We start from the raw sequence: 13,068 nt of genomic DNA on the forward strand, positions 1-13,068 counted from the left end.
CAGTTCTGTCAGATTTCTACTACCTACTGTGACAGCAACATAGGAGAAAAGTAATTTATTACTCATTTTACTCTGGAAGAAATATACTTCTTAATTGTATATGTTTACAAATATTTAAAATTTTAAGATTTTCGCGACAGAGGTCCTTTAAGGACCAGAGACTACTGGGACCAAAAACGTCTCCTACCCACGTATCACCGCCACAGGCCCTTTGCTTTGCCATCGCTATGATGGCAAAGCTCTGAGAGCCGGGCAGGAGTTGATTTCATTGGCTCCTGGCACTTTGATTAATGTGAGCCAATAAGATTGGCGGTGGTGCAACTGGAGGCAGCGGGTGGTCCGTGCGAGTGCGTTAAATGACATCTACGCCCTGGCAGGAATAAGCAGCTACAAACAGGGTGTAAATCTCAATAACCGCGGTTAGAAGTATTAAAGGAAACAAAGTGAAAACATTTTCCCGTTTTACTTAGCTCTGTCTTCTTCTAGCTCCATGTAGTCGTTCTGGTCCCTCCCATCGTTCCGCACTGAACTCTGCGTCAGCTGTGTGCCTCGGAAAGCTGCATGTGCGCCCCCGGCCCACTTATAACCCGCATGACGAGAGGGACTACAGGGGGATAGAAGAAGCCCTAAGTAAGGAAAACTGGGGATATTTTTTCACTTACCATACCCTTTAAGTAGTACATGCATATCTTTATGGCTGCAGGTAACCCCCATTACCAGGGGTCTGTGCTGCTGTGTGTACTAGTATTACTTACCTATCTGTGAACCATTGCCTTCACATCAGATCTAGTCTCTATCTGTCATCCATTCTCTCCCTGACCTATCAGACCTGATGTACAGATCACAAATGAGACACTATGCACAAAATTTCAATAACTGTGGCCTGAAAGATCATTTTGAGAAAGATCATTGTACAGACATACTGCTCAGCATCCTGTTCTGCTGAGAGGGAATGTCAAGTGAGAGGTTCCCAGCTGTGACAGTAACAGAAATGTCATGAGGCAAAGTGCTCCGACACGGAACATTTTGGAATGTGTTTTGTATGCCCAAAATAAGTCTGTCATCAATCCGTGAAACACAGAAAAATATTAAACAAAGGTACTGCGGGGATTGCTAATTTCTGGAGAAGTAGAATTTAACTTTAATCTTAATAAAAATGTTCCGTTCCATATCAGTGCGAAGCCAGTTAGAAGGCCTTGTTCACATTGCGTTCTGATTGCGTTAGCAGTGGGCATTTTTTGCCGGTTTTTTTTTGCGATTCTAGGCGATTTCTGTGCGTTGAGCGTTTTCTGTAAGCATTTTTGTAAGCACTTTTTTGGGGCGTTTTGCGATTTCTAAGTGTCCTAGGCCTTACTTTTAAAGGGAAAAATGATCTAAAAACTTCACATTTAAATTGACAGAGAAAAAAAAACCGCCCACGAAATCGCTGGCAAAAGCGCTTTTTCTAGCGATTTGCACTTTAGACATATTTACAAAACAACTACTCATTTTTTTACTCTTCTTTGTCTGATTTAAAGGGTTACAGAAGTCCACAAAAAAATTTATGTTTTAGGTTGTTTTTTTAGCTGGCTTCCAGTTATGTTTCCTGTAGTAATCCCCTGTACTGTCCCAGCCCACCTTGAACTCTTACCCCTTTAGCTACAACTGGTTGGTCTCACTCCTGTTCCTAAATTCTCCATAACATAAAATAACCTGGAAAACCAAGCAAGAAAAGTGAGACCCTGCCTCTCCCTCACATGTCTTCATAATAATAGGGGTAGACGCATAGACTCTACCGCATCACACAAAATAGCAGGTTTACCTGGAGTAACCCTTTAAACCTTTTGTAGGTTTCCATTTAGGAAATTTTAAAGTGATGAGGTCAGAAGTACGTGAGTCATCATTGCTGCCATTAACGGGAACCTGAAGTGAGAGGGATATGGAAGCTGCCATATTTATTTCCTTTAAACAATACCAGTAGCCTGGAAGTCCTGCTGATCCTCTGCCTCTAATACTTTTAGCCATAGACCAGGAACAAGCATATGCAGATCAGGTGTTTCTGACCAGTATAGTTCTGGTACAAGCCCAATCCCATAGAGCCATATCAATCCCCACCATGCACTGAGGAGGGCCAAAACAGGCTGTATGCGCATGTGGGGTTGGTATAGGCTTGTTATACACCACCAGATGTAAGCCTGGCTTCAGGGGCATAAAGAGATAATTTGCATATTCCATAGCGGTGCATTGTGGGTACACACAGATGTTCACTTAAAGCTGAATTATTGTAAATTCCTTCTTGTTTTAAAGGAAACAGGAGCTGAACAGATTTAAAAGTTTTATACATGCCTGGGACTTCCTCCAGCACCATGCGCACATATCGCTCCCACGCCGCCGTCCTCAGTCTTCTCCCTCTTCGGTACCGGGTCCCGTAATGTCCTCCAGTCGCGGCCAGTCTGTGCAAGAGGAAGTGCGCTCTTTGCGTATCTCTCTGGCAGCTGCCAGAGATACGTAGAGATACGTACTTCTCTTCTCTTGCGCAAGACTGACCGCAATTACGGGATCTGGTACCGAAGAGGGAGAAGACTGAGGACGGCGGCGTGGGAGCGATATGTGCGCATGGTGCTGGAGGAAGTCCCAGGCATGTATAAAACTTAAAATCCGTTCAGCTCTGGTACACTAAGTAGGCAAACCATACTAAGCAAATTTGAGTAACGATAGTGGAGCCAGGACTCCCGATTTGTGCATTTGCTCTGAATCACAGAAGCAGAGGATCAACACTATACATAGGCAAGCATTTTTAAAAATATGAATTATAGCAGGCAGCCTCCATTTCAGCATAGGTTTCCTTTACAAGCGTAGGCTCTGGGGTTGTCCTCTTCAGTCTGGAGTGAAACAAACATGCCGCTTAACATTTTCAGTCTCCAACCTGTGCTTCAAGTTATTCGGTGGTGAGGCCAGTATCAGGATGACAGCCCAGATGTTTGCACCTTTAAAGGACTTTAAACTGAAGTAAGAGGTATAATGGAGGCTGCCATATTTATTTACTTTCAAGCAGTACTAGTTGCTTGGCAGCCCTGCTGATCTATTTGGCTGCACTGCAGTAGTGTCTGAATCACACCAGAAACAAGCATGCAGATAATCTTGTCAGACCTGACAATAATGTCAGAAACACTTTATCTGCTGCATGCTTATTCAGGGTCTGTGACTAAAAGTATTAGAGACAAAGGATCAGCAGGATAGCCAGGCAATATGCATTATTTAAAAGGAAATAAACATGTCAGCCTCCACATCCTTCTCACTTTGGGTTACCTTTAAAAACATTTTCTCACTCTGACACTCACATTCATCTACCCTCTTGAGGTCCTGTGATAGCATAGCAGTTTTAAAATTATTAATTATACAAAAAAAGTAACAGAAAGACAACTATGAATAATAAAAGGAAAACCGTATAAAGACACAAATCAATATATAAACGAATATCAGTTTTAACACTTCTGGAGAACAATTGAAATGTTTGTGAAAAGTAACACAAATGACCGTTTCAACTGGAAAACCTCTGAGGTCACTTGGAGGGACCAAGAACCTGGTTTCCCCTTAACCCACAAAGGCTGAACTTACCAATCCAACAACCTGTGAACCAAGAAGTCCATTTACCAGCTGGAATCCAGATCTACTGTCCAAATTCAACAGCTTTCCTTCTACAACTTCTTTATGTTTCGAGGTGTTGGCAAGCAAAAAGCTTCCTGAAGACCTTCTGAGTGGTCAGTCCCAAGTCATGAAGAAGAGGTGATGAAGGTTCAGTTTAGAGCGGCCACAAAGAGGCCAACACAGGCAAAGAACAAAGCTGAATACACAACTGAGCAGAGTCTCTGCCCTAATGAACCAGCTCAGGCTGGTTCTCCACGAATGGCAGCACTCCGCTAACGTAGTAAGCTATGCCTAGAGACAAGAGGGCAATGACGATGAGCAAAAGAAGCACCCTCCAAAAACCCAGATCCTCCACAAATTCCTGCCAAGTAGTGCGAAAGCTGGACAGGACCCCTTCCCCCTGCTGTAGGTTTGGGTTCAGGAGAGAGTGGCTTTCCATAGCGCTGTAAGAGAAGAAGACATGTCAGAGGGCACTCTAGAGTAGGCATTCATCATCTGTACGCTGTACTGTTACGAAGGGTAAACTCACAAGATCTCATGTTGTCCCATAAAGGAGGACATTAGACTTCAGAATCAAACAAGGTTTGTATAAGTGTAACATTTCTGATAATGCCTTTAAAAAAAAAACCTGCCTGGCATGTGTCCTTTATACCTATATTTTCTGTGTTGGAAACCCTTATCTGATATATTTCAGCCATGAGAGCTGGGTTTTTGCCCCACCCACTTGGTGTACTAAACCGTATCTTTTGTAAAATAAAAAAGTCCACTCCAGGACATACACAAATATATTGTTAGGTTTTCAGAAGACACAACAGTACTCTCTTAACTTGTTTTTAAAGGACCTCTGTTGCGAAAATCTTAAAATTTTAAATACATGTAAACATATACAAATAACAAGTAGGTTCCTTCCAGAGTAAAATGAGCCATAAATTACTTTTCTCCTATGTTGCTGTCACAGTATGTAGTACAAATCTAACATTACTGACAGATTTTGGACTGGCCCATCTTCTCATGGGGGGCTTCTCAGGGTTTTCTTTATTTTTAAAAGCACTTAGTGAATGGCAGTTGCTCTGTCCAACTGCCAAAAAAGTGTGGCAGTGGGTAGAGAGGCTGGCCAGCATCTTTGCATAAATCTTTTTCAGGGAATGTCTTTATAAACAATAAAAGGCCATGCTGAGAATCCCCCTTGAAAAGATGGACTAACCCAAAACCTGTCGGTAACGTCAGATTTCTACTACTTACTTTAAGTGACACCAACACAGGAGAAAAGTAATTTATGGTTCATTTTACTCTGGAAAAAATGTACTTCTTATTTATATGTTTTTGAAAATTTTAAGATTTTTGCGACGGTGCCTCTTTAAGGAACAGACATCAGACATGTCAGACAATTGCTGTGGGACCCAGGTGGGATGGCTGAGCAGCAGAAGAGAGAGAACGGGGGAGTCTATAAATGCACTGAATATGTGCACAGGAAATTTTGGGTGTGCCATTCACCAAAGAATGTACTGTTATCTTGGCTAAATGGAAGCATGATATGTAGAGCTTCATCTGGATCAAGTCTGTGGCTGATGGAGGGACACCTGAGTCAGAATAACGTTATTGAATGACTGTTGCTGTTTCCTGGCAGCAATCATTCACTTTAACACAGGACTGTGCGCATTAAGGCCCCATTCACACTAGAGCGTTTTGCCGGCGATTTTGGCAAAACGCTCAAGCGCTAGTGCAATAATGACCTATGGGCCTGTTCTCACTTGGGCGATTTGCGTTAATAGCCGGCGATTAACGCAAATCGCCCCCCCCCCAAAAATTGTATCCTGCACCATTTTCAGCCGATTTTTCCGGCGATCACGTTTAGTGCTATAGAAGCGTTAATCGCGATCGTGGAAAATCGCCCCAAGTGTGAATGGCGTTAATCGCCAAAAAACGCCATAGGAAACCGCTAGCAAAAGCGCTAGCGTTATGTAAGTATGAATGGGGCCTAAGCAGTTAAACAGCCAAGAAACCGTGAGACACAACTTGAGATAAGGTTTTAATGCAGGAAAGTTCTAAGGGTCATTACTTCTGCTTTGTTTTACTGCTTAAAAGACAGAGTGTGGATTCTAAACTGCAACTGTGACAGAATGATGCAAGGTTATAAATTAAGTTACATAACTGAAAATTAAAATATGAGACTTATCTTTGTAACTAATGTTCTATTGATTATCCAGGGCTGTGGAGTCGGGACAAAAATCTTCCGACTCCGACATTTATGAAACCACGACTCTGACTCCAACTCCGGGTACCCAAAATGGCTCTGACTCCGACTCCTCGACCCCGACCCCTTAGTCTAAGGATTTTGTACAAAAATCATCAGACTCCAACTCCTCAGTTTATGAAATCAACAACTCCGACTCCGGGTGCCCAAAACTGCCCCGACTCCTCGACTCCGACTCCAACTCAGACTCCAAAGCTCTGTGATTATCCGTACTACAAATACAATTCATTATCTCATAAGTTTATTTTTGCATCAAGATTTGCTTTAAAGGGAACCATAGCTGAAAATAATAAAGATTCTATACATACCTGGGGCTTCCTCCAGCCCCATACGCGCTGATCGATCCCACGCTGCCATCCTCCTCTGCTCGCAGCTACGAGAACCGGCTCCGCGCTGTTCTGTCAGTCTGAGCCAGTCTAACGTAGCAAAAGTGCGCCATTTGCGTATCTCTGCAGCAGTGTATGGAGAGATACGTAGAGGGCGCACTTCTCCAGCATAGCCCGGCTCCGATGACGTCACTGACGGGAGCCGGTTCTCGTAGATGCAGACAGCGGAGGCGTGGGATCGATCAGCGCGTATGGGGCTGGATGAAGCCCCAGGTATGTATAAAAGCCTTTTCATTTTTTCAGGTAGAGAACATCTCTGGTTCCCTTTAATTATGTGACTTGCTTGGGAACAGACACATTAGTTCTTCATTATGGAATATGTGCACATTTTCGGAGTGTTTCATTTCAAAGCAAACCTGTAGAGGTTTGTATGACAGTGAACTAGTGGCAAGGATGGGAATGGACTCACTTGCCTTCTGGTGCTAACTGCATAACCTACACAATCTGTCTTCTCTATGCATAATGCCAAATCCCCTGCCATGATTCCCATTAATTAAATGTGTCCTTAAGCCTCCTCACAACAGCCGAAGCCAAGTGAGGTTTCACAAATAAGCTGCTAACCAGAGAGCCGTCCCTGAATGCGTACGGTCCGCTCAGACGCCTGCTCATGGAACACAGTGTTCATGCCCAGCAGTGCTGCTGCTCAAGAGTCACAGCGACTGGAAGGCAGACTGTACCATAGTGTGACTCATCACACAGCTCTGCCAGAGGCTCTGTGACTTGTCATGAATGGGCAGCTGCAAGAATCAAAACTCCTCTGTAGTTATCATACTGAATCTTCACCGGTTTATTTTTCTTGCTTCTGTGAATCCTGATACTGCATTTAACCACTTGAGTACCAGGGGCTTAAACACCCCCTAAAGAACAGGCCATTTTTTACAAAATAGGCCACTGCAGCTTTAAGGCCTCATTGCAGGGCCGCACAACTCAGCACACAAGTGATCTCCCCCCCCCCTTTCTGCCCACCAACAGAGCTTTCTGTTGGTGGGCTATGATCGGAGCGATGATGGGAGCCACGATGTTTATCTTTTTTTTCACAAATATTTATATCTTTATTTTCTAAATAAAATCTGATTTTTTTTTGTATACCTATATAGCTGTCCCCAGTACAGAGCTGCCTTAAATGTACGGAGTAAATAGACGGCGAACACTGTCTAACAGTCCCCTAGCGGCGATCACCGCTGGGAGACAGATGACGGAGCAGAGATGCGCGTGCATCGGCTTGCGCGATCTCCTGCAAAACACGCCCCCAAGACAGCACGTCGATCGGCGGTCCTGGAGCTGCCGTCGTAATTACAGCCATCGGCATGAAGTGGTCAGCTAAAGTGACATTAAAGCGACCCCCCCGAACAAACAAAAACTTAAGATTGATGAATTCTTTGTGTAGTACGGATAAGTAATAGAATATTAATAGCAAAGAAAATAATCTCATTTTTATTTTCAGTTATATAGCCTTTTTTTTTTTATAGTATTGCATCATATTGTCATATCTGCAGTTTGCTATGTTTTATAGTTTAAAATACAGAGCTAATGACCCTTTGAACTTCCTGCAGTTAAAGCCTTATCTGAAGCTGTCTGTCACAGTTTCTTGGCAGTTTAAGTGCTCCAGAAAACAGCAGTCGCCGAGAAGCTTCCTGTACTGAAGCAATATAAGAATTGTTCCTTTGCTACTAATGTGCGATTTCTTAGCTGTACTACACATACAACTTATTATCTCATACGTTTATTCACTTTAAAGAATACCTGAAGGAACATGTAAAATGATGAGATAAACATGTGCATATGCACCCCCAATCCAACTTACAGCTAGGATGTGTTTTTCTTATTTATAGCTGTAAAGGTGGCCATACAGCTAGCAATTTTGCATCCTAATCGACCATCTGATTCGAGAATTCTACAGAAGCTGATATACCGTATTTTTGCGGACTATAAGACGATCCTGACTATAAGACGCAGAGGTTTAGAGGACAAAAACCAGGGGAATAAACATATACTAAACCTGGTGCATCCATGGTGAAGGGACATCTTGTGGATTATGTCCCCTTTGTACCTCATGCCTCCCTCATGTGTCTCCCTGTGTCCTCCTCTATGCCCCTTTGTCCCCCGTGTCCTCCTCTGCATGGGCACAGTACAGGAAGTCCCCGACATTGTGGCGGATTGGAGAATTGTATTGGCAGAGTTCACAAGTCAGGAACTCCCTGCATTTGGACTATAAGACGCAGTGACTCCCCCCCCTCCACTTTTGGAGGAGAAAAAGTGAGTCTTATAGTCCAAAAAATTACAGTAAATTGGTGCTGCAAGCTGTCTGCCCGATCGATGATTTAACAGATTTCAGCACGAAATCAGTTAAGTCATCAATCAAGCATGCTGGAAAATTGCGTTCAAAAGCTCTCAATCATGTGCACAGCGGTGTTTGATATTATTATTATTATTATTTAGTATTTATATAGCGCCGACATATTACGCAGCGCTGTACAGTGTATATATATATATATCTTGTCACTAACTGTCCCTCAAAGGAGCTCACAATCTAATCCCTACCATTGCCATATGTCTATATTATGTAGTGTAAGTACTGTAGTCTAGGGCCAATTTTTTTTTTTTTCAGGGGAGCCAATTAACTTATCTGTATGTTTTTGGAATATGGGAGGAAACCGGAGTGCCCGGAGGAAACCCACGCAGACACGGAGAGAACATACAAACTCTTTGCAGATAGTGCCCTGGCTGGGATTCGAACCAGGGACCCAGTGCTGCAAGGCGAGAGAGCTAACCACTAAGCCACCGTGCTGCCCATAAGCCACCGTGCTGCCCATATATATGATATAGCAACATACGTGATGCACCCCTAGCCACGGCCCCTCCAGGGTAAAATTCCTACCCCCCCCCCCCCCCTGGTGCCCATGCTGTGTAAATTCACACTGGCACAACTCACGGCATAATCTGCTGTCACCCCCGTTACAGAGCGCCTGCACCATGTGGCACCAGACGCAGGTGTCAGACGTCACACATGAGCCAAGTGGTACACGCCTCACATGGTACGGGCACTTGCGGTAACCGGGGTGACAGCACAGGATGGAAAGGGTGGCGTCAGCGGGACAGGAGAGAATTTACACAGCATATTTTACCCCGGAGGGGCAGCTGCACCAGAGGGACACATTACACTGGGGCAAAAAAAGTTAACGCCTATCTCCAGGACTGGGCAAGGTTTGACTTCCTCCCTCCCACCTCACCAACAAACTTAATGGGACGAGGGGTTGGTGGAGGTGCAGCATGGTTGGTGCAAAGCATTTGGATGCCTGGTATGGAAAAACCAAACGGTACAGGGGTTGTGGCAAAGAAAGAGGTAAAATAGTACGGATTGAAACCATAGCTATTAAGAGATGCTATGGCTCTATAGCCCAATGGTGGGGTCACATGACCCTGAAGATCGAAATACTTGATTGCAGGCAAGCACAGTGGGGGAGGGTGAAGTGGTGCTACATTAGTTGGGTAGGAAAGCAGGGCAACATTTAAAAAAAAAAAAAGAAGAAAAAAAAGTGGACTTGGGCTTGACAACAGTCCGAAATAGGCTGTCTACATGTGGGGTTGATGTGGCTCTGTAAGATGTATTAGCTATAGGCTTGCTATACAGCAGCACTTCTGGTCTAGATGTAAGCCTGGCTTCAGGGGCATAAAGAGATCATTTGCATATTCAGTAGTGATGCATTGTGGGTAACCACAGTTGCTCACTTAAAGAGACTCCGTAACAAAAATTGCATCCTGTTTTTTTTATCATCCTACAAGTTCCAAAAGCTATTCTAATGTGTTCTGGCTTACTGCAGCAGGTTCTACTATCACCATCTCTGTAATAAATCAACTTATCTCTCTCTTGTCAGACTTGTCAGCCTGTGTCTGGAAGGCTGCCAAGTTCTTCAGTGTTGTGGTTCTGTGATGCATCTCCCCCCTCCAGGCCCCTCTCTGCACACTGCCTGTGTATTATTTAGATTAGGGCAGCTTCTCTCTTCTCTCTTATCTTTTACAAGCTGGATAAATCCTCATCTGAGCTGGCTGGGCTTTCACATACTGAGGAATTACATACAGGCAGAGCTGTCTGCACTCTGCAGGAAGAAACAGCCTGACACTTAAGTGGAAGATAGCTGCAGGGGGAAAGAAACACACAAATGATCTCTTGAGATTCAAAAGGAAGGGTGTATACAGCCTGCTTGTGTATGAATGTATTTTCTATGTGTGGACATACTGTACATCAACCTACTTCCTGTTTTGGTGGCCATTTTGTTTGTTTATAAACAAACTTTTTAAAACTGTCTTTAACCACTTTTAATGCGGCGAGGAGCGGCGAAATTGTGACAGAGGGGAATAGGAGATGTCCCCTAACGCACTGGTATGTTTACTTTTGTGCGATTTTAACAATACAGATTCTCTTTAAAGCTGAATTATCGCAAATACCTTCAGTTTAAGGAAGGCAAATTACACTAAACAATTGATTCGTTAGCTATAAAATCTAATGTCTATAGAGGACTTAAAGGCCCCTAATCAATATACAAAAACATTAGATAAGATATATAGATAAGTTACTTGTTATAGTTAGTTTTTCATCTCGGATCCACTTTAAATATTTTTGTAAGTTACAGCCAAAATAATTGAACGACATTTAGCACAGAAATCCAGCAGAAATTGAACGCCAGGGAGGCTACAGGGCAACTAAAGTGAGAGGAATATGGAGGCTGCCATATTTATTTCCTTTTAAGCAATACCAGTTGGCTAGTCATCCTACCGATCTTTTAGGCATCAACAGTGTCTGGATCACACACATGAAACAAGCAGGCAGCAAAGCCAGTCAAACTTCAATGCAATATCTTATCTGCATGCTTGTTCAGGGTCTATGGCTAAAAGTATCAGAGGCAGTGGATCAGCAGGACAGCCAGGCAACATGCATTGTTTAAAAGGAAACAAATATGGCAGCCTCAATATCCCTCTCGCTTCAAGTACCTTAAGAGTAAACAACTTTAATCTAGGAATGTGGTTGAGAAGAAAAAAATGGTTTTGTATGAATGTGCATTGAGTTTAATAGCTGCGTGGTGTCTGCATAAGGATTTTCTACAACAAGCTGAAAGATTTGATTTGTAATCTCTGGGCTAGGTTTAGAGATCAGTAATTGAATATGTGTAACTATCACAGAGGAGAAGTCAGACATAACGTACAATAAAAAAAAAATACTTGAGATTATATCTGTTCCCCAATAAAATAAAGTGGATAGAGGAAAAACAAGATAAACAAGTTGCTCAGAAGCACAAGATGATCTTCCTGAATCTCACTGCATTGTTAAATACATTCAGTGGAATATAGGCTTAAGCTGCTTGCGCTATTACCCAGCTCTCCTGAACTACCAGTAATTCTTAGACAGTAAATCCCAATTGACGTACAATGAGAATCCTCTGTGTCCTGACTCACATGTGCGCCACAGAGAATGGAGCCTTAGCAGCTAGAGACACCTGCTGGTTATATTAGGAAGTGAACCTCTAGTAATTAACCTATACAGGTAGTCCCCAACTTACGAATGCCCGACTTACAAATTAACCACTTAAGGACTGCAGTCATAAAACCCCTTAAGGACCAGAGCCTTTTTTTCCATTCGGACCACTGCAGCTTTCACGGTTTATTGCTCAGTCATACAACCTACCACCTAAATGAATTCTACCTCCTTTTCTTGTCACTAATACAGCTTTCTTTCGGTGCTATTTGATTGCTGCTGCGAGTTTTAGTTTTTATTATATTCATCAAAAAAGACATGAATTTTGTCAAAAAAATGACTTTTTTAACTTTCTGTGCTGACAGTTTTCAAATAAAGTAAAATTTCCTATACATTTGAGCGCGAAAGTTATTCTGCTACATGTCTTTGATAAAAAAAAACCCATTCAGTGTATATTTATTGGATTGGGTAAAAGTTATAGCGTTTACAAACTATGGTGCAAAAAGTGAATTTTCCCATTTTCAAGCATCTCTGACTTTTCTGCGCACCTGTCAGGTTTCATGAGGGGCTAAAATTCCAGGATAGTACAAATACCCCCCAAATGACCCCATTTTGGAAAGAAGACATCCCAAAGTATTCAGTGAGAGGCATGGTGAGTTCATAGAAGATTTTATTTTTTGTCACAAGTTAGCGGAAAATGACACTTTGTAACAAAAAAAAAAAAAAAAAAAGTTTCCATTTCTTCTAACTTGCGACAAAAAAAAATGAAATCTGCCACGGACTCACTATGTTCCTCTCTGAATACCTTGAAGTGTCTACTTTCCAAAATGGGGTCATTTGTGGGGTGTGTTCACTGTCCTGGCATTTTGGGGGGTGCCTAATTGTAAGCACCCCTGTAAAGCCTAAAGATGCTCATTGGACTTTGGGCCCCTTAGCGCAGTTAGGCTGCAAAAAAGTGCCACACATGTGGTATTGCCGTACTCAGGAGAAGTAGTATAATGTGTTTTGGGGTGTATTTTTACACATACCCATGCTGGGTGGGAGAAATATCTCCGTAAATGACAATTGTTTTCTTTTTTTAACACACAATTGTCAATTCATAGAGATATTTCTCCCACTCAGCATGGGTATGTGGAAAAATACACCCCAAAACACATTATACTACTTCTCCTGAGTACGGCGATACCACATGTGTGGCACTTTTTTGCACCCTAACTGCGCTAAGGGGCCCAAAGTCCAATGAGTACCTTTAGGATTTCACAGGTCATTTTGAGAAATTTCGTTTCAAGACTGCTCCTCACGGTTTAGGGCCCCTAAAATGCCAGGACAGT

General features: G+C 42.8%; 1 protein-coding gene across 3 annotated transcripts in view; it reads right to left on the reverse strand.

The window, feature by feature from the left end:
* Positions 1-2,589: 2,589 nt before the first annotated feature.
* ANKRD46 (ankyrin repeat domain 46) overlaps positions 2,590-13,068 on the reverse strand; it is a 48,979-nt gene continuing 38,500 nt past the window's right edge. For 2 of the 3 annotated variants that reach the window (XM_068237734.1, XM_068237733.1), the window contains one exon: positions 2,591-4,070. In XM_068237734.1, coding sequence (XP_068093835.1) covers positions 3,854-4,070 — 217 coding nt within the window. In that variant the 3' untranslated portion in view covers positions 2,591-3,853. Of the gene's footprint in view, positions 4,071-13,068 lie in introns of all 3 variants that reach the window. The other variant, XM_068237735.1, reaches the window with a different exon arrangement.

This window comes from Hyperolius riggenbachi, chromosome 5 (assembly GCF_040937935.1).
Source record: "Hyperolius riggenbachi isolate aHypRig1 chromosome 5, aHypRig1.pri, whole genome shotgun sequence".
NCBI classification, from domain to species: Eukaryota; Metazoa; Chordata; class Amphibia; order Anura; family Hyperoliidae; genus Hyperolius; species Hyperolius riggenbachi.